This window comes from Rhinopithecus roxellana, chromosome 15, assembly GCF_007565055.1.
Source record: "Rhinopithecus roxellana isolate Shanxi Qingling chromosome 15, ASM756505v1, whole genome shotgun sequence".
NCBI classification, from domain to species: domain Eukaryota; kingdom Metazoa; phylum Chordata; class Mammalia; order Primates; family Cercopithecidae; genus Rhinopithecus; species Rhinopithecus roxellana.
The window spans coordinates 12,176,822-12,201,627 of NC_044563.1; the positions used below are offsets into that span (position 1 = coordinate 12,176,822).

General features: G+C 52.7%; 3 protein-coding genes and 1 non-coding gene across 17 annotated transcripts in view; 2 read left to right on the plus strand and 2 right to left on the minus strand.

Annotated features, from left to right (window-relative positions):
* The first annotated feature begins 6,162 nt into the window (after positions 1–6,162).
* PPP2R5B (protein phosphatase 2 regulatory subunit B'beta) lies at positions 6,163–16,413 on the plus strand. 3 transcript variants are annotated; one of them, XM_010363963.2, is made up of 14 exons: positions 6,166–6,523; positions 6,962–7,426; positions 8,205–8,401; positions 9,306–9,407; positions 9,570–9,662; positions 9,793–9,923; positions 12,282–12,341; positions 12,441–12,549; positions 13,393–13,446; positions 13,520–13,570; positions 13,710–13,829; positions 14,728–14,855; positions 15,104–15,205; positions 15,632–16,413. In XM_010363963.2, exons 2-14 carry the CDS (start codon positions 7,228–7,230, stop codon positions 15,777–15,779), a joined length of 1,494 nt encoding a protein of 497 aa, XP_010362265.1. In that variant the 5' UTR covers positions 6,166–6,523; positions 6,962–7,227; the 3' UTR covers positions 15,780–16,413. The 3 variants fall into 3 exon arrangements, 2 of the variants coding, with proteins under 2 accessions (XP_010362265.1, XP_010362266.1); XM_010363964.2 differs by having other exon boundaries at positions 7,055–7,426; XR_004053665.1 differs by lacking the exons at positions 15,104–15,205; positions 15,632–16,413 and adding an exon at positions 13,916–14,118 and having other exon boundaries at positions 6,163–6,523.
* On the minus strand, positions 9,847–19,530 carry GPHA2 (glycoprotein hormone subunit alpha 2). Of its 3 annotated transcripts, XM_010363966.2 has the most exons (5): positions 19,265–19,530; positions 17,763–18,151; positions 17,297–17,399; positions 16,926–17,110; positions 16,410–16,810 (listed from the first exon to the last, which is right to left on the minus strand). In XM_010363966.2, the coding sequence occupies exons 3-5, from the start codon at positions 17,397–17,399 to the stop codon at positions 16,709–16,711; spliced, it is 390 nt and encodes a 129-aa protein (XP_010362268.1). In that variant the 5' UTR covers positions 17,763–18,151; positions 19,265–19,530; the 3' UTR covers positions 16,410–16,708. The 3 variants fall into 3 exon arrangements, with proteins under 3 accessions (XP_030774245.1, XP_010362268.1, XP_030774244.1); XM_030918385.1 differs by lacking the exons at positions 16,410–16,810; positions 17,763–18,151 and adding an exon at positions 9,847–9,953; XM_030918384.1 differs by lacking the exon at positions 17,763–18,151.
* A 710-nt stretch (positions 19,531–20,240) lies between these two features.
* The window catches only part of MAJIN (membrane anchored junction protein), a 41,648-nt gene continuing 37,082 nt past the window's right edge, over positions 20,241–24,806 (minus strand). For all 10 annotated transcript variants that reach the window (XM_030918374.1, XM_030918379.1, XM_030918380.1 and 7 more), the window contains 3 exons: positions 22,534–22,606; positions 21,622–21,727; positions 20,241–20,585 (listed from right to left, as the gene is read on the minus strand). In XM_030918374.1, the coding sequence (XP_030774234.1) occupies positions 20,537–20,585; positions 21,622–21,727; positions 22,534–22,606 (228 nt within the window). In that variant the 3' untranslated portion in view covers positions 20,241–20,536. The remainder of the gene's footprint in view (positions 20,586–21,621; positions 21,728–22,533; positions 22,607–24,806) is intronic.
* LOC115893695 lies at positions 23,591–23,697 on the plus strand. Its single transcript, XR_004053758.1, has one exon. It is a non-coding gene; the product is annotated as a U6 spliceosomal RNA (small nuclear RNA).

The window sequence follows — 24,806 nt, forward strand, 5'->3', positions numbered from 1 at the left end:
CAGGTGTGAGCCACCACACGGGCTAATTACTGTGTTGGTCAGGCTGGTCTCGAACTCCTGACCTTAGGTGATCAGCCCGCCTTGGCCTCCCAAAGTGTTGGGATTACAGGCATGAGCCACCGTGCCCAGCCTATGTTTCTATTTTATTTTTATTTATTTATGTATTTACTTTGAGATGGAGTCTCACTCTGTTGCCCAGGCTGGAGTGCAGTGGTACAGTCTCGGCTCACACAACCTCCGCCTCCTGGGTTCAAAGGATTCCTGAGTAGCTGGGATTACGGGTGTGAGCTACCCCGCCTAGCCTGTGTTTCCATTTTAATCTTACTTGGGAGCTGGACTCTTAAATTCTAATGCCAAAACTTGGCCCGAAGCAAGGGCAACCACCCTGGCCCACAGGGCAGGGACCTGTATTCCAGTCCCACCCATGGGTGGTTTCTTCTCCTCTTGTGACCCTCAGTTTTATCCTCTGTAACTGGGCTTGAGTTAGTAGGTGGAGACAGTTCATTACCAGGAAGGAACAGGCTCCATTCAGGGAAGCAGGCTGATAGGACAGCCATTCAGAAAGTGCTTATGGGCCGGGCGCGGTGGCTCACGCCTGTAATCCCAGCACTTTGGGAGGCCAAGGCGGGCGGATCACGAGGTCAGGAAATCGAGACCATCCTGGCTAACACGGTGACACCCCGTCTCTACTAAAAAATACAAAAAAAAATTAGCCGAGCGTCATGGCGGGCATGGGCGGTAGATGGCGGGCGCCAGCTACCCGGGAGGCTGAGGCAGGAGAATGGTGTAAACCTGGGAGGTGGAGCTTGCAGTGAGCCGAGAGTTTGTGCCACTGCACTCTCCGTCTCAAAAAAAAAAACAGAAAGTGCTTGTGGAAGGAATCGAGAGCTCTGCCTTCTTCCATGGCAGGCCGGGGGCAGTACTGTGCTCACCAACTGATTATTGTATTAATAATAATAGACCAGGATGGGCTGCTCACTCCTGTAATCTCAGCACTTTGGGAGGCTGAGGCAGGATTGCTTGAACCCAGGAGTTTGAGACCAGCCTGAACAACATAGCTGAATCCCTGTGTCTACAAAAAAAAAAAGTTTCAAAAGATTAGCCAGGCGTGGTGATGCGTACATGTGGTCATTTGAGCCCAGGAGTTTGAAATTGCAGTGAAGTCATGAATTCACCATGGCACTCCAGCCTGGGTGACAGACGGAGATCTTGTCTAAAACAAAATTAATAGTAAATATAATTGCCACCATGAATTAAGCCTGTGTGATGTCCTAGGCCCTGGGCTTGTTACTTTACGTGCACGATCTCATCTGCTCTGCTGTTCACCATATGCTCATGAGGGAGGTTCTATTAATATCCCCATTCTTAAGAGAGAGGAGACCAAGGCTATGTGCCTAAGTGCTGTGGAGCGAATGAATGAAAAAGCATTAAGATTCAGAAATCATAAAAAGAAAAAAGAGGCTAGGAACAGTGGCTTACTCGTGTAATCCCAGCATTTTTGGAAGGCTGAGGTGGCCAGAGTCACTTGATCCCAGGAGGCAGAGGTTGCTGTGAGCCGAGATTGCGCCACTGCACTCCAGCCTGGGCGACAGAGCAAGACTCCATCTCAAAAACAAAAAAAGGAAAGAAAAAACACAAAACACCACTTCTCCCTGCCAAAGGTGGTGGGGATAGAAGGGGATATTCTCTTGGTCCAAGAAAAGTTGTCCTTTCTAGGCCCCTGGAGCCACTCTGGGAGTTTGCTCTCCTCCAGTGAGGGAGGAGAGCAAACACATCTGCCTCACATCTGTCTCTTGTAACTTAACTGGTGGGCACATCCATCTCTTAGGAGTTGGTGCCTGCAGGACCATTCCTGAGCTCCAATTCCCAGTGCCGTGAGTGTGCCACAGCAGAAGATCAGACAGGACTGAGAGGACGCAAAGATACTTCCCCAGACAAGCTCCGTAGAAAACCAACTCCAGAGACAGTCATTCCCCAACCTAGCCTCGGAGGAGGAGGTAAAGGAGTAAGCAAAAAATCCTGGCACAGTAAAGGGGACGATATTCTCTTGGGAGGAAAGGTGGTGTTGGGAACCCCATGGGGCATTCTGCAGCGAAGTCCCAAGCCCCACTTTAGGACCAGCAGTTTTTTGTTTTTTGTTTTTTTGGAGACAGAGTCTCGCTCTGTCTCCCAGCCTGGAGTGCAATAGTGTGATCTCAGCTCACTGCAACTTCCACCTCCTGGGTTCAAGTGATTCTCCTGCCTCAGCTTCCTGAATAGCTGGAATTACAGGCGCGCACCACCACGCCTGGCTAATTTTTGTATTTTTAGTAGAGACGGGGTTTCCCCATGTTGGCTAGGTTGGTCTCGAACTTTTGACCTCGTGATCTGCCCGCCTCGGCCTCCCAAAGTGCTAGGATTACAGGTGTGAGCCACCACGCCCAGCCTTAGGTCCAGCAGTTCTATATGTAAGTTTGTTTTGTTTTTTTTTTTTTTTTGAGACAGTACCTCACTCTTGCTCAGGCTAGAGTGCAGGGGCATGATCACAGTTCACTGCAACCTCTGCCTCCCGGGCTCAAGCAATCCTCCCACCTCAGCCTCCCCAAGTAGCTGGGACTATAGGCTCATGCCACCATGCCCAGCTAATTTTTCTATTTTTTGTAGAGATGGAATTTCACCATGTGGCCCAGGCTGGTCTTGAACTCTTGAGCTCAAGCAGTCTGCCTGCCGCTGCCTCCCAAGGTGCTGGGATTACAGGCGTGAGCCCCTGCACCTGGCCTAGGTCCAGCAGTTCTAACAAATACACTGGCCCTGGCCACTGCATTTAGGGACTTCTTCTACTGGACAACTGGATTCCAGTCAACTCAAGAGGTCTGGGGAAGTTTGGGGCCAGGATTCCTCCCCATAGAGAGAAAATGGGGAGGGCCAGGCTTTGCCCAGGGGTGAGCTCCCGGGCGCATCCTTCCCACCTTAGATTAGGCAAAAACTCATCTGGTAAACTGTGTGCTTTAGGCCTCAGGGGCCCTGAAGGAGTCTCTCCCTTCCCCCATGGATGGCCCACCCTCTCGGTGAGAAAGGGATCATGGAGGTGGCCTGGGGACTGTGGCTTTTGACTCTGTCCTGGGTGGAGAGCTTGGGTTTTATCAGAGGGAAGGGCTTTCATGGAGGAAGAGTGGCCATCCCTCAAGGCTGGGTGGAGCTGGAGGAAGGAGATCCCAGGCAGATGGCAGGGAACTGGGTGTCCAGGCCAGACAAGCTCCTTTAGGTAGCTCAGGGGCAGCCAGGAGAACAGGGGGATCTGGACACACCTCAGAAAACAAACTTCATCTATAAATACATGGAACTTCATCTATACATTGTACAACTAAAATGGGTGACTTTTTTTTTTGTTTTGAACATATATCTGTTGTTGCATATAACACAATGTAATGCATTTCGTTTAAATTGTGGTAAAAGCCACACATGGTGACTCACACTTGTAGTCCCAGCACTTTGGGAGGCCAAGGTGGGAGGATCACTTGAGCCCAGGAGTTAGAGACCAGTCTGGGCAACATGACAAAACCCTATCTCTACAAAAAATACAAAAAATTAGCCAGGAGTGGTGGTATGTACCTGTGGTCCCAGTTACTTGGGACTGAGGCTGAGGTGGGAGGATTGCTTGAATCTGGGAGGCAGAGGTTGCAGCGAGCCAGGATCACGCCACTGAAAAAAAAAAAAAAAAAAAAAAGCCTGGTGCAGTGGCTCACACCTGTAATCCCCGCATTTAGGAGGCTGAGGCAAATGGATCACTTGAGCTCAGGAGTTTGAGACCAGCCTGGGCAACATGGCGAAAACCTGTCTCTACCAAAAAAACAAAAATTAGCCCGGCATGATGTCGCACATCTGTGTTTCCAGCTACTTGGGAGGCCGAGGCAGGAGGACTGCTTGGGCCCAGGAGGCGGAGGTTGCAGCAGTGAGCCGAGATGGTGCCACTGCACTCAAGCCTGGGTGACAGAGTGAGACTCTATCACAAAAACAAAAAAAAGAATGTTCAACCTTGCATACCCCTAAGTGATACTGTGCCTATTTCGAGACCCAGTTCAAATGCCACCACTTCAGAAGTCTTTTTTTTCAGCTAGGCACGGTGGCTCACGCCTGTAATCCCAGCACTTTGGGAGGCTGAGGCGGGCGGATCACGAGGTCAGGAGATCGAGACCATCCTGGCTAACACCATGAAACCCCATCTCTACTAAAAATACAACAAAATTAGCTGGACTTGGTGGCAGTTACCTGAAGTTCCAGCTATTCGGGAGGCTGAGGCAGGAGAATGGAGTGTAAACCTGGGAGGCGGAGCTTGCAGTGAGCAGAGATCGCGCCGCTGCACTCCAGCCCGGGCGACAGAGCAAGACTCCATCTCAAAAAAAAAAGTCTTTTTTTTCTTCCAAAAGTCTTATGCCTCTCCTCTACTCTTCAGTGCCCCAGTTCTCAAATGGTGCACTTTTGTTTCTTGTTTTATTTTTGAGACACGGTCTCTGTCACCCAGGCTGGAGTGCGACAGCACAATCACGGCTTACTGTAGCCTCTAACTCCTGGGCTCATGTGATCTTCCCACCTCAGCCTCCCAAAGTATCGAGATTGCAAGTGTAAGCTCTCACACCTACCCCTAGCACTTCCTTTACATAAAACACCAGTCCTGTGTGGCCAGTCTAGCTTTGAGACTAGGGAACTGGTACCAGGGGGCTTGTGGAGGTGGGCTGTAGCCATCTGGGAGGTGGAGGCCTGCCCTCTGGCCCCAACTTTTGATGATACGCTGTGTGACTCTGGGCAAGGCGCTTCTCCTCTCTTGGCCTCAGGGTCCTTGCCTGGCTGCAGAGGCTCTGTGGGCCTGTCCTCCCTCAGCTTGTTCAGGGATGCAGAAGAGCCTGGGAGGTGGGCAAGAAGGGAGATCATGGATTCCCACTGGACAGACAGGGACACCAAGGGCCAGATGGGCAAGGCCTGCCGGAGGTTCCTGAGCAAGCAGAGCACTTGCTGGGTCTCCAGTGCTAGAGTCCTGGACCCCAGCCTGGTGAACTGCGGCCCTCAGTGCAGGCCTCTGTCTTCTGTTGCTTTGGTAGGTGGGCACCTCTTGCACACCCAGGCTTCCTCTGCAAGCCATTCCGGGAGGATGGCTGGGCGGTTCCAGTGGAGCACTGAGTGGTCACCAAGACCCAAAGCAGGATGGGGCAGACTCTGAAAAGGCCCCTAGCCCCTTCCCTGACCTCATTATCTGGTCTCATCACACTTTCCTGCTGCTCACCATGGACCAGCTGCTTATCCAGGCAACATTTCAGGGTGGAGATTTCACAGCAGTGTAGCGGGATGGAGTTTAGGGCTATAAAGAGTGTTGGGGTCCAGGATCCTAGGAGGGGGCCCAGGACTGCAGACTGGGAACTTTTGGTCAGCATGCCAAACTCCTGGACTCCCACCCCTGCCTTGCACACCAGCAGTGGGATTTTGAGCAAGAGACACTGTCCCACCCAGCACATCTTAGGGCCCAGCGGGGCTGAAAGGTCCATCTGGGAAGACCAGGCTGCCTGGGATGAGGTGGCAGCTCCAGGAGAAAACCTCCTCTCGGGCTTTGCCACTCCAGGACTGGCCCTTTAAACTGGAGACCATGATGTCACCATAGACAGCAAGGGACAGGAGGGGGACTGCAGGCCTGAGGATGGACTGCATTTCCCAGCAGCCTTGGGTGCACCACACCCCTCCCAGCAAGCACTGACTCATCGCAGACTTTTAACTAGTCCAGTGCTGGTTTCCAAGGGGTTTCTGAAGTGTCTCTTGGTTCTGGGGTGAGGGTGAGGTTCCTAGGGGGATGGCCTAGGGCATAGAAGGCCCAGGCCAAATCTGTGGGCCTGGCATAGCTCGCTGCCACTCCTTCCTGTCAATGTCCTGGCATCACCCCACTTTTCTGGTGCAAACTCCTAAGCCCTCCTCTTTCCCTATTCTGCCTCCCTTCCAGAATCCACGCTTCCCGCCCCCAGCTAGAGCCCATCCCACTCTGCTCTCTGGCTTCAAAAGCTTCGGCCTTCACCCCAGAGTCTGCCCTCAAGGGTGTCCCCTTTGGTCTGGCAGCTCACTTTAAACGGCACGGGGACTACATCTCCCAGCGGCCCCGGGCCTTCCTGACGCAGCCCCCACTTTCAGCCCTCGGGGAGGTGCGGGCCGGGCGGGGGGAGGTGACTTGATGTCATCCTGAGGAGCTGGGCGGCGGGTGCCGGTGCGCACGGAGCCGAGCCGGGGCTCCCGCTGCGCTGCACCGCGCTGGGCCGGAGTCCCAGGACTTCAGCGGAGATCCGCGCGCTGCGAAGGCCGGTGCAGAGCCCGCCGAGCGCCCGGTCCCGGCCCGGGGCTGAGTTGGGGGCATGCTCCAGCCCCCCCGGAGCCCGGGAGAGAACCCAGGAGCGCCGCCGCCCAGCCCCAGCGCCCCGAGCGGAACCGCTACGAAGGGGCCCTGAACGGCCGTCGCCCTCCCCACGGGCAGCCCCCGCGGGTTGGCGACCGAAGTCTGGGTTTCCGAGAAGTGAGTGTCCCCCACCCCATGAGGTTTGGGGCGCCAGGAAGGAGGAGCTGAGGTGGGGGGGGGTGCCGGGTTCTAGCGGGGTGGCATCGGGACAGCACCTCCAGTCTTGGGGTTGTCCCAAGAGGCCGGGGTTAGTGGAGCAGCGATGCGTTCCATTCTGAAAGGGGCAGGGATGACGATCGGGGCTCCATTCTGAGTCGGGGCTGGCTTGGGGGATAGGCCCTATTCTGGGAGGGGTTGTTTTGGAGCCTTTCTGTCTGAGAGAAGGGAGGAACATGTCCAGGATGGGAGGGGGCTGCACCCCTATTTTAGGGTCTGGGCAAGGATAGGAGGGAAAAGACCTGGCCCTCCACACAGCCTGCCGGCTCTCCTGAGGAACTGACGGGCTTTCTCTGTCTCTTTCTTGCTGACCTTTCTGCCTGACTTCGTTTTCAAAAGAGCCAGGGTGGGAACCCTAACTGGACTCTTCAGGACCCCTAGGAAGGATCTGAGGCCTGAGCCATCCTCCTTTCTACCCTGCCTGCCCCCCAGGACTGGACAGTTGCCGGAGGCCCTGGGGGGGGGCCCAGGACTGTGGTTGTGCCCCCCCCCCCCCACGACCCGACAGGATGGGACCAAGTTAGTCTGTCCAGTCTCACCCAGCACCTCCCAGGCCCAGAGAGAACCCCCGGGGCTCTGAAAGCTTGACCTGCCGCCTGACCGCCATGGAGACGAAGCTGCCCCCTGCAAGCACCCCCACCAGCCCCTCCTCCCCCGGGCTGTCGCCTGTGCCCCCACCCGACAAGGTGGACGGCTTCTCCCGCCGTTCCCTCCGCAGAGCCCGGCCCCGGCGCTCCCACAGCTCCTCTCAGTTCCGCTATCAGAGCAACCAGCAGGAGCTCACGCCGCTGCCCCTGCTCAAAGGTGAGCTGGCAGCTGGCCACCAGGGGAACCGAGCCCCCGAGGGGACCAGCAGGGCCGTGGGGTGGGGTGGGAGGCAGCGGGCAACTGCCAAGAGAGGGAGTTTGGATACCCCTCCAGGCTAGGTTCTACGCCATCAGAACTGACCCCAGCCCTCCAGCCCTCTCTGCTGACGCATGGCCTGACTGGCCTGTCATCCTTGGAGGTGGGACATCCGAAGGTGGCGCCACCGTAGGGGCAGACCAGGGCCAAGGGTGGGGCCCATAGCCTGGGTTCCAGGGGCCACTATCAGCCCAGCCAGCTGCCGGATCCCTGGAGCAGGCTCTTGGCAGGGGTCCCTGGGATCACCACGTAGCTCCCTTCCCCAGCCCTGGGCCATAGGGGCCAGACTGGCCAAGCCTGAGGACACCAAAGAGATCCTTGGCCCTGAACCCCTCCCCATTTCTGGCCCTTAGAACAGGGTGCCACCTGAGAGGGAGGCAGCAGCTGTTTGGGGCACCTGTGGAAAGCCTCTGCATCCAGCATTTGTGATCTCGTTTTAAAAATCGGGCCACCATACTCTCTGAGCCTGGATTAGGAGGAAGAAAAGCAACCCTCAACCCCCAGGAATGGAGGAAGGGACAGTAGTTGTTTGCTGTCTGCAAGGAGCAGGAGATGGCACAAGAGCATGGGGCCTGGGGGCAGCAGAGACTGCCCTGGAGATTAGGAGGGTCTGTCCCACCCAGAGCTGGGGCAGCTGGGGGAGCTGGGGTTCAGGCTCAGGATGCCCTCCCCTCCCCAGATGTGCCGGCTTCTGAGCTGCACGAGCTGCTGAGCCGGAAGCTGGCCCAGTGTGGGGTGATGTTTGACTTCTTGGACTGTGTGGCTGACCTCAAGGGGAAGGAGGTGAAGCGGGCAGCCCTCAATGAGCTGGTGGAGTGTGTGGGGAGTACCCGGGGTGTCCTCATCGAGCCCGTCTACCCAGACATCATCCGCATGGTAAGCACCTGCCACTCAGGCTCCGAGGGTCGACCAAGAGGGTGCGTGAGCCCCGTGACTTGTCCACAGGACCCCTGCGTGGAGGATCCACCCCTGCACTCATCCACTTGGCCTTAGTCCACGTCCTCCTTCCCCCTGACCCGCTGCTGCCCGACACCCACTGAATGCCTCCGGGCCTGCCCCACCTTCACACCTTTGCTTATACTTGCCTGAGGCCTGGAGTGCTCTACCCCACACCCCTTACCATCCGTGGCCTGGCTCGGGTGCTGCCTCTGCCAAGAAGCTGCTCTCAATGCCCAAGCTGGAAATCTCTCTTTTCCTGCCCATAGACCTCACAGCTTCCAACCTTGTTCTGCCCACTGGATTGCACCTGCCTAGAAGGCAGGGATGTGTCCCATTCACCCTTGGGTTCCCAGCCCCTGGCCCAGGTCTTGCACGAACTAGGCGTTCAGGTGATGGTTGCCCAAGGAATGAACTGCTTGCTGGGGCAGGTGCTGAAATCAACCTGTTAGAACTTTGAATGAGGGCCGGGAGCAGCAGCTCACATCTGTAATCGCAGCACTTTGGGCTGAGGCGAGAGGATCACTTGAGGCAAGGGGTTCGAGACCAGCCTGACAGTGAGACTGCATCACTACAAAAGTGTAAAAATTTGCTGGGCATGGTGGTGTGCTACTGTAGTCCAGCTACTCAGAGGGCTGAGGTGGGAGGATGGCTTGAGCCTGGGAGGTTGAGGTTGCAGTGAGTCGAGATTGCACCACTGTGCTCCAGCTTGGGCAACAGAGCGAGACCTTGTCTTGGGAAAGAAAAAAAAAAAAAAAAAAAAAAGAAAGAACTTTGAATGAGGGACTCCCTGGCTTCTGGCTTCAAGGGCTTTTCCTTAATGAACCCCACCTCTGCCACTCAGATCTCAGTGAATATCTTCCGGACTCTGCCGCCCAGTGAGAACCCTGAATTTGACCCTGAAGAGGATGAGCCCAACCTTGAGCCTTCGTGGCCACACCTGCAGGTCCGAAGGGTTGGGGAAGACAGAGATCCAAGTTTCGGAAGAGATCCAAGGCATGGGGAAAGGGCCTCTTTAACCCCTAGACAGTTGGATGAGGGCCATAGGGTGGAATGAGTGGGTGAGGCTGTTACTGAACTCGCCTTTTTGTCTGTCCCCCTCCCCCAGCTCGTATATGAGTTTTTCCTGCGTTTCTTGGAGAGCCCAGACTTCCAGCCCTCCGTGGCCAAGAGATACGTGGATCAAAAGTTTGTCCTGATGGTGAAGTGGGGAGCCCAGGCTGGGTGGTACCACAAGGCAGGGGCAGGCTCTCTGAGGGGTGAGGGATAGGATGGAAGCAACCTGGGGTGGACCTTTCCCCTGACCCTGACCCTGACTCTGGTTCCTACAGCTCCTGGAGCTATTTGATAGTGAGGACCCCCGGGAGCGTGAGTACCTCAAGACCATCCTGCACCGGGTCTACGGCAAGTTCCTGGGTCTCCGGGCCTACATCCGCAAACAGTGCAACCACATCTTCCTCCGGTGAGTGGCTGCTGCCTGCCCAGCAGAGACCTGGAGAGGGCAAGAGGGCTGTTAGAAGATGGCGGCAAAGGCCGTGTGTGGTGGCTCATGCCTGTAATGCCAGTGCTTTGGGAGGCCGAGGTGGGTGGATCACCTAAGGTGAGGAGTTTGAGACCAACCTGGCCAACATGGTGAAACCCCGTCTCTAATAAAAATACAAACATTAGCTGGGCATGGTGGTAGGCACCTGTAATCCCAGCTACTCAGGAGGCTGAGATAAGAATTACTTGAACCCAGGAGGTGGAGTTTGCAGTGAGCCAAGATCATGCCACTGCACTCCAGCCTGGGCGACAGAGGGAGACTGTGTCTCGGAAAAAAAAAAAAAAAAAAAAGAAAAGAAAAGAAAAAAAAGAAGACTGCTACAGCAAAGAGCAAAGGCTCACGGCCGGGCACGGCGGCTCAAGCCTGTAATCCCAGCACTTTGGGAGGCCGAGACGGGCGGATCACAAGGTCAGGAGATCGAGACCATCCTGGCTAATACGGTGAAACCCCGTCTCTACTAAAGAATACAAAAAACTAGCCGGGCGACGAGGCGGGCGCCTGTAGTCCCAGCTACTTGGGAGGCTGAGGCAGGAGAATGGCGTGAACCCGGGAGGCGGAGCTTGCAGTGAGCTGAGATCCGGCCACCGCACTCCAGCCTGGGCGACAGAGCCAGACTCCGTCTAAAAAAAAAAAAAAAAAAAAAAAGAGCAAAGGCTCCTGGGCTGCAGGGGCCCTTGTGGAACTTCTGTTTTCCAAGCCGTTTCTCGGTAACGTAACATATTGATTATACAAAGTCTGTGAAGTCGGCAGAGAATGGGTATTTATTTCCATTTTATAGATGAGAAAGTAGAGGCCAAGAGAAATGAAACGGTTTGCAGGGACTGGGTCAGTCCAGGGGCCTAGGAGCTAAATCTTTTTTTTTTTTTTTTTTTTTTGAGGCGGAGTCTCGCTCTGTCACCCGGACTGGAGTGCAGTGGCCAGATCTCAGCTCACTGCAAGCTCCGCCTCCCGGGTTTACGCCATTCTCCTGCCTCAGCCTCCCGAGTAGCTGGGACTACAGGCGCCCGCCACCTCGCCCAGCTAGTTTTTTGTATTTTTTTTTAGTAGAGACAGGGTTTCACTGTGTTCGCCAGGGTGGTCTCGATCTCCTGACCTCGTGATCCGCCCGTCTCGGCCTCCCAAAGTGCTGGGATTACAGGCTTGAGCCACCGTGCCAGACCGGAGCTAAATCTTTTGACCCTTATCATGCCAGGCCATAAGGACCCAGAGAGAGGTTCTTTCTGCAAACGTGCACTGAGCACCAGCACACACTGGACATCAAGGCTTACATGGCCTTATAGTTGAGACCATGGCTCTGAAGCAATATGGCCTACATTTGAGTTTGGTTCCAACATTTGGGTGAACTTGGGCAGATTACTTAAGCTCTCTCCTAGTCTGCTCATCTTTAAAATGGGAATGCTGGCAGGGTGCAGTGGCTCATGCCTGTAATCCCAGCACTTTGGGAGTCGGAGATGGGCAGATCACTTGAGATCAGGAGTTCAAGACCAGCCTGGCCACTGTGGTGAAACCCCGTCTCTACTAAAAATACGAAAATTAGCTGAGTGTGGTGGTAAACACCGGTAATACCAGCTACTCGGGAGGCTGAGGCAGGAGAATCACTTGAGCCTGGGAGGTGGAGGTTGCAGTAAGGCAAGATCACGCCACTGCACTCCTGCCTGGGCGACAAAGCAAGATTCCATCTCAAAGATAAGATAAAAATGGGGGTGCTGCTTATACTCAGGGACCCTCATCAAGATGACATGGGGCCTTGCCTCCAAAGCACTCAGCATAGCTACTGGACTGAGGCTGGGACTCTGAAACATTAGTTGTTATTGTTCTTAGCTACAAAATGGGTGAGCCATGATCCCTGTCCTCCAGTACCTTGAAGTCCATTAGATTCCCTGCCTATTAACATTAGGGTGGTTTCATTTAACTGCCGAGTCTTGGTTTTCTTCATCCGTGTGATGGATTTCATAAGCCCCATCTCCCTGGATGATTTTGAGACTTACGTGGCACAGAGTAGATGTGCCAAGTGTTTGTCATTCTCTTGGTTGACTGGCAAGACAGCCTTGAGCTTGGGACTCTGGCAGAGGTGGCTGGGCTGAGAAGGGCATTTCAGTGTGGGGGGCGGGGATCTCAATGGGGCCTGGTTTGGGATGTTGGGAAGGGAGCGTGGCCTCTGGGTTGGGGGGAGTTGGATGAGCGTGCTGTGCGGGTGAGGGTGGGCAGGCAGGATGCCTAAGGGGTCACTGGGCCTACCCTGCTTGCTTTGAGCCCGCCTGCGTTCTTCTCTTGCAGGTTCATCTATGAATTCGAGCACTTCAATGGTGTGGCTGAGCTGCTGGAGATCCTAGGAAGGTGATTCTCCCTGGGCCTCAACTGGAGCTCAGGATTCTGGAAGGAGGGACTGGGACCAGGTCACCTGAGCCCTCTTCCTCTCTTCTGCCTCCTCCTCAGCATCATCAATGGCTTTGCGCTGCCCCTGAAGACGGAGCACAAGCAGTTCCTGGTTCGCGTCCTGATCCCCCTGCACTCTGTCAAGTCACTGTCTGTCTTTCACGCCCAGGTGAGGCCCAGGCCTGGCCCCGCTGCAGCAGGAGCTCCAGACAGTCAGGGTTGCTAGTGGGTCCTGGAGGTCAGATCCTCCAGGGATCCTATCTCACCTTTTTTGTTTTTATAATTCTGTTCCATCTACCTTAGAGAATTCCCACTGGCACTTTAAGGCTAACCTCAGATATCAGCTCTGTGAGGCCAGGCTTTTCTTCTCTATCCTCCCTTGGCAGAATGAAATTCTCCTCCCTCTATATTCCCAAAGATTTGGATGCACAAATCTATTATGGGAGATTTCGATACACAAATTGTTTTTTTGAGACAAAACCCTACTCTGTTGCCTAGGCTGGAGAGGAGTGGTACGAACATGGCTCACTGAAGCCTCTACCTCCTGGGCTCAAGCAGTCCTCCCTCCTCAGCCTCCCGAGTAGCTGGGACCACAGATGTATGCCACATGCCTGGCTAATCAAAAAAAATTTTTTTTTTGTAGAGACAGTGTCTTGCTATGTTACCTAGGCTGGTCTTAAACTCCTGGGCTCAAGTGATTCTGCCGCCTCAGCCTTCCAAAGTGCTTGGACTACAGGCGTGAGCCACCACACTAGCCATATTATGGAACCTTTTGCAAAATTTATAAAGATGAGTTTGTTGACCGTCCCCCCTCCCTTTGAGATCATAGTTGTATTCCCAGCACACTGAGTGTGATGCCTGATACATCCTAGACAGGTGATAAGTGCTTGGTGAATAAGAAAGTAACAGGCCGTGGGGGAGCAGTGTCTGGCATTCTGTCCTGGGCAGCAAGTCTTGGCACCTGATGCCTTCCTGACCCATCTTCCTTCTCTCCACCTCTGCCTCCTTGCAGCTGGCATACTGTGTGGTGCAGTTCCTGGAGAAGGACGCCACTCTGACGGAGCACGTGAGTACCTCTGGGGGCTAAGGCAGCCTCTCACCTCCGCAGGCGTGACTCCTTTCTGTCTTACCTCCCACAGGTGATCCGGGGGCTGCTCAAATACTGGCCAAAAACCTGCACCCAGAAGGAGGTATGAAGAAGGGCTTTGGTGCCCACCAGAGGGAGGCTGGGAGGGCTCGGCCTCTAGAAGGCAGTCAGGTGTGTGTATGTGTAGGGGGAGATGTGAGCTGCTGCCCCTCTGTCCCTACTCCCCTCCCCACCCCACCCAGGTGATGTTTCTGGGGGAGATGGAAGAGATTCTTGATGTCATCGAGCCCTCCCAGTTTGTGAAGATCCAGGAGCCCCTTTTTAAGCAGGTGGCTCGCTGTGTTTCCAGCCCCCATTTCCAGGTATGAGGCAGGACAGGCGGGGACGGGAGCAGGGCTGGCCTGGAAAGGTTGGGTAGCTGACCTAATACAGCTCCCTTTGCCCTCAGTTTCTCCTCCAATCCTGGGTCTGGTAATGGGGAGATGCTGGACTTAGGGTCAGGAGACCTAGGGTGAAGCCTCGGACCTGCCTTCCACTGGCTGAGGGGCCTTGAGCAAATCACTGCGCCACTCTTGATTCTGATTAAGCTTCTGCAGCTGTAAAATGAGCCAACAACCTCTTCACAGGGTGGGGATGAGGATGGAAGAGATTGTGAGTGTAAACATGTTTGGTAAACTGAAGTGTGCTCCATAATGGGATGGAGGACTGTTATTGCTTTTCCCCTTTTGCTAGTGGCCTTAGATTTCATTAGACTCGCTTTGGGATGCAGCCAGGCTTCCCCACATCATCCCAGCTAACCCTAACTCATGTTCTGCTGCAGGCACGTGCAGACTTCCTCCCGTTCTTATGAGTCATAACCCAGTGGAAGTCAAGTCTTCTTCACAGTGATTCTGGCCCTTTGGTTCATTAAACACCTAAAAGTCTAGTATCTCATTGGATTCTTATAATATCCTGTGGACATAGGTATTATTAGCCCATTTTACAGATGAGAAAACTGAGGCTGGGAGGCTAAATGCCTCTCCCAAGGTCGCGTGGCGTATAGAGTCTGTAGTGGTTAGGATTCACCCCGCAGCATTGGATTCCATATCTAGTGCTCTTTTCCCTTCAACACTGTTGCTTCCTCCAGGGCTCAGATGAGCCTTGAAGGTGGGGTGTGTGAAGGTCAGGGGGCCTGGGCATTGAGGTAGTGATGGACACCAGACCTTGCACACAGAGAGAAGCCACTGCCAGTCACTCACTCAGCCATCTTGTCTGCCCCAGGTTGCAGAGCGGGCTCTGTATTTCTGGAACAATGAGTATATCCTAAGCCTCATTGAGGACAACTGCCACACTGTGCTACCTGCTGTGTTTGGGACCCTCTACCAAGTCTCCAAAGAGCACTGGAACCAGTGAGTGCCAGGCCGTGACCTAACTCACAGAAACTGGGACCAGGGCCAGCCAGTCCAGACCCTAGGGTTACTCCTAGCTGGAGAGTATCAGAGAAAGCGTCAAAAGATGGCCCAGGGGTGGTGAAGAGGACAGGGAAGTGGGCAGTACTTGTGTTCAGGGTGGAATGCTGCATATGAAGGGCAGGGAAAGGGAAAGGTGGGCAAACCAAAGCTGTTTCATCTCCTCGCCCCTCCTTGACCCTGCCAAGAACCATCGTATCGCTGATCTACAATGTGCTCAAGACCTTCATGGAGATGAATGGGAAGCTGTTCGATGAGCTCACGGCCTCCTACAAGCTGGAAAAGCAGCAGTGAGTGTTGGGGGCTGGGCGTGGGGGAAGGGAGAAGAGCAGGGAGGAATCAGACCCCCATGACTGGAGGGAACCCAAGGACCACCCCGAACCCTATCTGATCAGACGTGCAAGACTCTCCGTGCTCCTGCCATCCTATGCCTGTCTGCCCCTGTGTCCTCCCGTCATTCTTCGAGTAGCTCGGACTTGTTCTGAATCCCTGTAGCTTCCTACAGAAGCCAGAACCACTCAGAGCCCCACCCATCGTCTTCTCCGTGACTGCAGGCTGGGATCTGTCTCTCTGCTCTCTTCCCTCAGCAGAGGGTTTTTATGGAGTCACAGAACAAAAATGGTTCCATGCCTTCCTTTTGCCGCTGGGGTGGTAGTGAGGGAGTCTGGACTGTGGGGGGCCCCAGGAAAGGGAGCTGCCTCACCCTCTTTCCCCAGGGAGCAGCAGAAGGCCCAGGAGCGTCAGGAGTTATGGCAAGGTCTGGAGGAGCTGCGGCTACGCCGGCTACAGGGGACCCAGGGGGCCAAGGAGGCCCCTCTCCAGCGGCTTACACCCCAGGTGGCCACCAGTGGGGGTCAGAGCTAGACAGCACCTCAGAAGGGGAGAAGCTAAACCCAGAGCTGTCAGTCCCTCTATCCCTTCTCCTGTCCAGGGGTCCAGAGAGAAACACACCTACCCCTGGCCTTGCCAGAGTGGCTTCTGAGGACTCCCTGCCCAGCCCAGCTTTCACTGGGGGGAGACGAGGAGAGGCAATGGTGGTCTTGGCAACAGAATGCTCAGCCCCTCGCGGCAGGACTTGACAAGGGCAAGCTTGACCAGGAAGCTGCCATCAGGGATTTTCCCCTGCCCCGCAAAGCTGGGCTCCGGGCTGCAGGCGGGCTCCCACCCTCTGCTCCTGGCCTTGGGCAAGGGCACTCAGCGCCTCGCCTGCCCCTGCCTCGGCCAGCGTGAGGTCCTTCCTCATCCCCGCCATGGGGTCCATGGTCTATTTATTCTCGCCCAGCTCACCCTCTACACAGACACTGTCCTGGGTGCACACTCCTCCCCTCCCTTGCTGTGTACTTCCTTGTCCCCTTTTTATTTATTGGGCAGGGGGAGGGTGAGGGCACAGGCAAGAAGAGATTCACAGTGTCCTGGGGCAAGGGGCGGGGGTCACAGTAATCATGGTCTACCCCTCTTTCCCTGGCTGTGGGTAGACTTAATAAAGAGAGAAACTCAAGAACTGCTTGCTTTATTTAGGGGTAAGGGCAAAGAGGGAAGTAAAATGATAAAGATTGGTTTAGAAGGGCCAGGCAAAGGCAGGGAAGAAAGCAGAAACTCCCTCTTCTCAGGTGACAGTCACGAAATCTTACAAAGGGTCAAAGCTGGAACAACCCTCCCTTATTTAAAAAAATTCCATAGCAAGTAACCAGCAGGGTTGGAGCTCCTTCCAGTTTTTGAAGCTCAAACACAGGTTTCCCCCACCAGAATGTCAAGTCCTGTGACCCAGGGGAGGAAGGAGGGGAGAGGATAGGCTAGTAGCGAGAGAGGCGACACATGTCACACTGGCAGGCCCTGGCAGTGAAGATCTCGAGCTCCTCCCTCCGGCTCCCCACACACTGCAGCTGTACTCTGACCTGTGGGAGAGGGGAGTCCATGCTGCAGTCCCCTTTCTCAGGGCTGTCTTAGATCTCCATCTCCCAAATCTTCCCCCAACCCAACATCCATCCACCGGGCTTGGGTCCTCCTCACCTTCTTCAGGCCACTGATGGTGCAGCACTGAGAGACAGAGGTGATGTTGTGTCGGTAGCCACTGGCCACCAGCACAGAGTACCGAGAAGGGAAGGCGCTGGACTCACAGTGGCCCACACAGGCCTGTGCCATGTGGGAGCCCTGGCAGGTGCCTTGGCGATCACTTCGCACTGTCACATTGAAGGCTAGAAGGAGACAGGCAAGCAGTAGATGGCACCTCTGCCAAGGTTTGCCTCGCCCCAGCTCCTATTGCCTGTGCCTCAGTGTGGGGCCCTCTAGGGTGCTGCTTGCCCCACCATCCACTCTATCAGCTCTTTGCTCCCACCCAGAACTTCCACTCCTCCTAGCCATCTGCTGCCAGAGGTACTCACGGTGCAAGTGGCAGCCTGGGATGACTGCCTCCTGGCCGCAGGCTTCAGTGACTGCCAGGACCAGCAGACAGAGGACCAGGGTTTGAGGGGACGCCATGGGCATCTGAAACACAGTGGGGAGATGTCTCTATGTGGGTGTGCAGGTGGGATGGCGAGTTCTTTAAATACTGCATTCCAGGTGAGTGAGCCAGGGCTGGCTGGTCTAACAGGTGGTGTGCCTGAGTGGTGCTGCCTTTTCCCTGTATCTACCTTTGTGTGTGTGTGTATGGGTGTGAGTGTGAGCAGCTGTCTCTGGAAAGGACCTGTGTGTCAGCCCTCTGTGAAGTGATTCTCCCTTCCCTGGAATTTCCTTCGCCAACTGGAGTGCAAACATCTTCCTCCCTCCACCTGCCCCATCTTGGCCTGCAGGGCCCTTGTCCACATTCCCAGACCCTCCCCAGAGCTCCTCCTGCCTCAGCAAGCTCACCACTTCCTAGGTCCAGGAACAGAGCGGCTTGCAGTTTTCCTGTCCCTCCCGCTGGTCTCCAGACTGTTGCTGGCTCTCCAGGCTTTATTTGCCAGCATTTTGGAGCCACGCCCTCTTGGAGATCGGCTTTCAAGCCAGCCTCCCCTGCCTGAAGCCTCAGAGCGATCCCACCTGGGGATCTTGCTCTTTGAGGTGTGGTCCTTGGAGAGCAGCTCCTGCTGCTTTCTGCTTTTTTCCGTCCAAAAAGCTCCCCACAGTCCAGGCCTGGAGAAGTCAGATGTGGAGAGAAGCCTAGGAGCTGGTGGAGTGTGCAGCGTGTGTGCAGTTGATGACAGAGGGGTCAAGACTCTTGGCTGAGTTGTGGGCACCTGGGTTCTCTTTGCTGTGACCTTGGACAGAACACTTCCCTGTTCAGGGCCTGATCACTCCTAACTTTATTATTATTTATTACTATTATTTTGAGAGGGTCTGGCTCTGTCACCCAGGCTGGAGTGTGGTGGTGTTATCTCGGCTCACTGCAACCTCCACCTCCCAGCCTCCCAGGCTCAAGCCATCCTCCCCCTTAGCCTTCAGAGTAGCTGGGACCACAGGTGCACCACTAGGACCAGCTAACTTTTGTATTTTTTTGTAGAGACGGGATTTCACCATGTTGCCCACGGTGGTCTTGAACTGCTAAGCTCAAGTGATCTGCCTGCCTAGGCCTCCCAAAGGGCTGGAATTACAGGCATGAAACACTGTGCCTGGCCACACCCCTAATTTTAAACTACTAAACTCAGCCCTGCTTGCCTTTTTCTAATGCAAAGGAAAGGGACTGGGGAAGGAGATTCTTAGGGACAAGGGAAATTATACCAGTGGAGGTCTCCTGAGACATGCTTGGTGGCAGGGCCGGGGGGTTGGGTTGCTGTCTGTTTCAGAGCTGCACGGCCACGGTGTCAGTGGGTGATTCTCATCCTGTGCTACAGAGTAACATTCTGAGCTGGAGTGCTTCCCTAGCCCTGGAATAACAGGGACCTGACTCCTGAAAGGGCCTCAAGTCATCAACCCCAGCAAAGCTGATCGATTTGTCCAGCTCTGGTTTTATAGATGAGGCAACTAAGGCTCAAGGAAGGAAAGAAGGAAAGTTACTAAAAGTCACCTAGCTGGGTAATGTCAGGGCTGATTTCAAATTCAAATCTGCTGTCCATCCATGGTGCTAAACTATATTTGAGCAAGAATGTGGCAAGTTGGAGAAAGACCCCTAGGCAGCAGTGGCCAGAGGGGTTGGGGCAGGGTGGGGAGCCAAAGGAAGCCTGGGTGCTAAACTATATTTGAGCAAGAATGTGGCAAGTTGGAGAAAGACCCCTAGGCAGCAGTGGCCAGAGGGGTTGGGGCAGGGTGGGGAGCCAAAGGAAGCCTGTGGTGATTCTGGGCAGCCCCCTTTGGGGTCATTGCCTCACTGACCTGCTCAGAAAGAGCAGGGCCAGTCACAGACTGCCAGAGCTAGAAGGCACTTTATAACTCACCAAATCCTACCCCCTCATTTTCTGGATGAGAAAATAAGAGCTCAGCGGAAAACAACTTCCCAAAGCTTCACTGTAAGCTAGTCAGAGTCAGGGTGGGCACTCAGCTGTGCTTCTTAGCAGCTTTGTAAAGCAGGCCATGTTTGGGACAGTCCAGTAAAGGCTGTAAACACAATTTGAGAGGAATTGATGTTACTAATGTCACTAATCCTTAAATTCCCTCACCCTGCGGTTTCCCCATCAGCCCCCATCCCCTCAAGTCCTGGGTCCTCGTTTGCCAGGTTCTCCACAGCAGTCCATCTCTTCTCTTCTCCCCACCAAGGATGCAGGCAGCATAGCAACAGGATGCAGCGGGAACTCAGCAGTTCAGCCCCTACTCTCCCACTCATGAGGGGACCCTCTGGCATGTGACAGATGATGACTTCCGTATAAAGCATTTGGGTGACAAGGCTCATTACCTTATGAGGTAGCCCATTCTAATATTGGACATCTCTAACAAGTAAAAAGTGACTCCTTTGTTGTGAGCTAAAATGAGTTTCCATACATTTCTATAGATCATTTTGGTTCTCCACGGCCACACAAGGCTAAAGTGTCTGTTACAGATCAGTCCTTTAGTTGAGGGCAGCTCAGGTGCCCAGGCCTTCTCCAGGGGTGCCAACCTGGATTAACTTCCAGTTAATCTGATAAACGAATCTGCATCACTGTCAAACAGTTAGAGGGATAGAGAGGGGGGAAACATTTTGTCTATGGAGAGGCTACCATTTGGGGCCAAACTGGAACTGGGGAAGAGGTCTCTTGGGTGAGCAGGGCTCAGGACAGTGAGTCTTGAAAGACCCCATTCCCTAACCTCTGGCACAGAGTCACCTATCCAAAGTGATCCTGTGAACAGTAACCAGGTAGACCTAGGGAAGTTTCATGCATTTTCTATCTTGAGGGAAGAATTTGTTCTCTCTTACTCTATTCCACTAAATTCAATCAATAACTCTTCATAAATAATTTATTGTCATTAGGATCCTAAGTGCTGAAGACAAAAGGCCTAAACTGGCCCTCCGGACATGAACATTTTAGAAAGTTCCATTCTTAATGTTTTAAATTGGAAAAAATATATATATTATAAAGGGGCAAAGGACAGGATAAAACCATAGAGGACTCAGCATGGGGACCTCATTCCCCATGACTGAAGTGTCATAAGAAAAGGAAAGAGTTGGAGGAAGAATGATTCGGGAGGAGTCACTGCAAGAGATGATCTTCTTTCCAGCGCTGCATTTGGAAGGCTCAAGAGTGGCTGCTCTTCCTGAAGAAATATCGAAATGGGAAGAGAGAGCTGCAAGAATGAGAACAGAGTAGGCTGAGACTCTATGAGGTCTCCTTCCCTTCTCCCCATTTCCCATTAGTGCTTCACTAGCTAGGGCATTTTTGCTCTGGGGAACCATTGAATGGAAATTCAAGACTGGAATAGCATTTGAAAAGGTACCCAAATTAGATTATACTCAGGAGGGGGAATAAATAAAAAGAATTGCAATGGGATGGCAGAGAGAGAGAGAGACATTTGCTAACTGTCCTCTGCAAACACAACCTAGATTCAGAGGGGAGAATGGAAATGTTTTGTAACCAAATCATCTGAATGGCTCAAGTAAACTAAGAACAGACTTTGTTCAAATTAGTGTTTTTGTTTGTTTGTTTTGAGACAGAGTCTCGCTCTGTCGCCCAGGCTGGAGTGCAGTGGCACAATCTCGGCTCACTGCAAGCTCCACCTCCCGGGTTAAAGCAATTCTCCTGCCTCAGCACCCCCTAGTAGCTGGGATTACAGGAATGTGCCATCTCACCTGGCTAATTTTATCTTATTTTATTTTTTTTAATTTCGGCTCACTGCAACCTGTACCTCTCAGGTTCAAGCAATTCTCCTGCCTCAGCCTCCCTCCCAAGTAGCTGGGATTACAGGCATGTGCCACCATGCCTGCCTAATTTTGTATTTTTAGTAGAGACGGGGTTTCACCATGTTGGCCAGGCTGGTCTTGAACTCCTGACCTCAAGTGATCCGCCTGCCTCGGCCTCCCAAGGTACTGCGATTATAGGCATGAGCCACCACGCCTGGCCCAAGTTAATGTTTATGGAGCTTGCCTTTATCCTGGACACATCAGGGTGGAGGTGGGTTGTATAAAAATAAGTAAGACGCAGTCTTTATTAAATGCCCAATTAGGGCTTTTGTTCTCAATCTCATTTCCATCGTCTATCTTAGACATAAGTGAGAAGCCTCTGTGAATAATCTGCTTTCTTTTCTATTCTAATTTCCCTGAAAGACTCAATGAGCTGCTCTGAGCTGGATCTCGAGTCTGATGGCCAGATAGAAGCTGTCTTACCTTAGAAACCCAACGAAGCCGCTGGCTGCTCGCTCCTTAGGTGGAGGTGAGTTGTGCTGCAGGGATGGGACAACTGGCCCTGGCAGGCTGTGCCCCCACTCAGAATCTGTAAGGAAAACAATCAGGCAGGAGCAAGATGTTTGTCCATAAGCCGTTTTCATGTGAGTAGAAGGCAAAACACCCCGTATGAGCCAGAGGCAGTCTCACACGAAGAGTTCCTTAAAGCCAGGTGAATTGTTTGTTCTGACCTTCCCAATTTCATCTCAGCTCAGTAAGATGCTATTCTGACCTCAGAGTATTTTCAGTCAAGCTCCTGGGATATTTACAAAGCTCAAGTTCCAGCCACGCACTCTGGCTGCTATGTCTTCACATAAAATGACAAGTTGTTGAAGGACTCACTTGCCTACATCCCTGTTTCTGTGATAACTGCAGTCCACGTTGAATCCTCATGCTGGGTAAAAGATCAGCAAGTAGGGAGGGCAATAGCTCGACATGCATTCCCAGCCCTTGCAAAGCATCCATTTGCAACTTCAATATTAACTCTAATGCCCCAAAGGGAAGAGATCATTCTCCAACAGTACAGAAAAGGGAAACACATCCCTCTCAACATTTCTATAAACTTTATCACCTCACTTGGAAATGTTTTGAAATGGTCAGAGCATAACTTCACTATCAGAAGCAGAAGAAGGGCATGCACTGCCTCCCTTCACTATTTCTGGGCGCTGGGGGGCTTCTATTACTCTAAGACAGGCCCCCAGACCAGAGTTTGGCTAACAAGCACCTCCACGGGAGCAAGGCACATTACCCACTGAGGGCACCCAGACTCAGCTCTGTGCTGCTCTACATATCAGAGAACTACAAGGGAAAGGGTGATTATTAAAGCAGAATAAATAGAAATTTCCCAGGACCTACCTTGTTTCTGGACACCAGTGATATCAGAGGCCAGAGTCTCCTGCAATCCTTGTTGAGTTTTTCTTTCCCTGTTCTGTTTAAAAGAACACCAAGAAAAGTCTTAAACTTTACTCCTACACTGCATGGCAATCTGAATGTTATTTGCTGGTGAACTGATTTCACATTAGCACTGGGGCCTGGCTTCTGACTGCCTAGACAGGTTCTATATTTCTTTCCATTTCTTACCATAGGACTGTCCTTTTTTCTTTTTCTTTTTGAGACTGAATCTTGCTCTGTTGCCAGGCTGGAGTGCAGTGGCGCCATCTCGGCTCACTGCCAGCTCCGCCTCCTGGGTTCATGCCATTCTCCTGCCTCAGCCTCCCGAGTAGCTGGGACTACAGGCGCCCCCCACCACACCCGGCTAATTTTTTGTATTTTTAGTAGAGACATGGTTTCACCACGTTAGCCAGGATGGTCTTGATCTCTTGACCTCATGATCTGCCCGCCTCAGCCTCCCAAAGTGCTGGAATTATAGGCATGAGCCACTGCGCCCGGCCAGTACTTTCCTTTTTTCATTTCAACATCCTAACTATTGTCCCTCTAAAACCATAAGATTTAAGAGCCAAGAATAAATCAAGGTGGGTTTAACTTATCATCCCATGTAACATGAGGTTTCAGAAATCAGAAGGACCTTAAATTTACCTTGGAGAAATGTATACTCTATGGAGCAAATGGACATAAACTAAGTCAAGACAGTATGATGGCTGGGCATGGTGACTCATGCCTGTGTAATCGCAGCAATTTGGGAGGCCGAGACGGATGGATCATCCGAGGTCAGGAGTTTGAGACCAGCCCGGCCAACATGGTGAAACCCTGTCTCTACTAAAAATTGAAAAAATCAGCCGAGCGTGGTGGTGGGCACCTGTAATCTCAGCTACTTAGGAGGCTGAGGCAGGAGAATCGCTTGAACCCAGGAGGCAGAGTGAGCCAAGGTCGCACCATTGCACTCCAGCCTGGGAGACAGAGCGAGACTCTGTCTCGGGGAAAAAAAAAAAAAAAAGTGTGATAAGACCAATGAGTGCTCGCTTCGGCAGCACATATACTAAAATTTGAACGATACAGAGAAGATTAGCATGGCCCCTGCGCAAGGATGACACGCAAATTCGTGAAGCGTTCCATATTAAAAAAAAAAAAAAAAGACCAAAGAATCCATATAGAGTGCTGTGGTTGCTGACAGGACATTAATGGAGCAGGTGGCGTTAGTCAAGGAAGGCTTCACGGGGGAAGTGATATTTGAATGGAGCCTTGAAGGATGAGTGGGATGTTGTCATAGATGGTCAGTCAAAACAGGGCATTCCAGACAGGGACATGATGTATGAGGGCACAGCGCCATTAAAGAATAAATAGGATCAGCATGGCTAGAGCCAGGCATGGTAGAAACATAACTGTGGCATTAGCAGCTAGCATAATATAACACAATCTTATTATTTCTCCATGTGCTGCTGCTTTATTTAAATTTCTTTGTCCTCTGAAGAGGACATTTTACAACCTGATTCCAGGCCCACAACATTTTCCAGTAAACACCCTGATAATCAGAAATATGGTTATTATATTTTCTTTGGGAATCTCTGCCACTGGCTACTACTCTCTTCACCCGGTCTGAACCTAGGGGCTTTACCCAGCAGTGATGGAGCTCCTCAAGCTGTTTTGCTGGTGAAGAGTTCTTTTTTATCTCTTTTGGGTGTGCAGTTCTGTGAATTTTTTTCCCATTTTTTAAATTTATTTTTTATTTCAATAGGTTTTTGGGGAGCAGGTGGTGTCTGGTTACATGAATAAGTTTTTTTAGTGATGATTTCTGAGATTTTGGTGCACCCATCACCCAAGTAGTGTATACTATACCCAACGTATAGTCTTTTATCCCTCACCCCCTTCCCACCCTTTCTCCCAAGCCCCCAAAGCCCATTGTATCATTCTTAAGCCTTTGCATTCTCATAGCTTAGCTCCCATGGCTAAGAGTTCTAGAGCAAGGGGCTGCAGACCGTAAAGGTAGGTTCTGGGAGGCAGAGGCATGGCAAGTCTCTAGAAAAGCTAGGACTAGCCCCCATCCTAAGAATAAACTTCGGGTTAGAATGGCAGGTATCTCTGAACTGAGCCTCTTCACAAACCGCTCAAATCCCAGACCACATGGGCAGCTACCTAAGTCATATTCCTATAAAAGCGACAGGGAACTCTGGGGAGGAAGGAGACCATTCTTACCTTTTCTATAGACGGTGGAGATGGAATTTAGAGGGCTA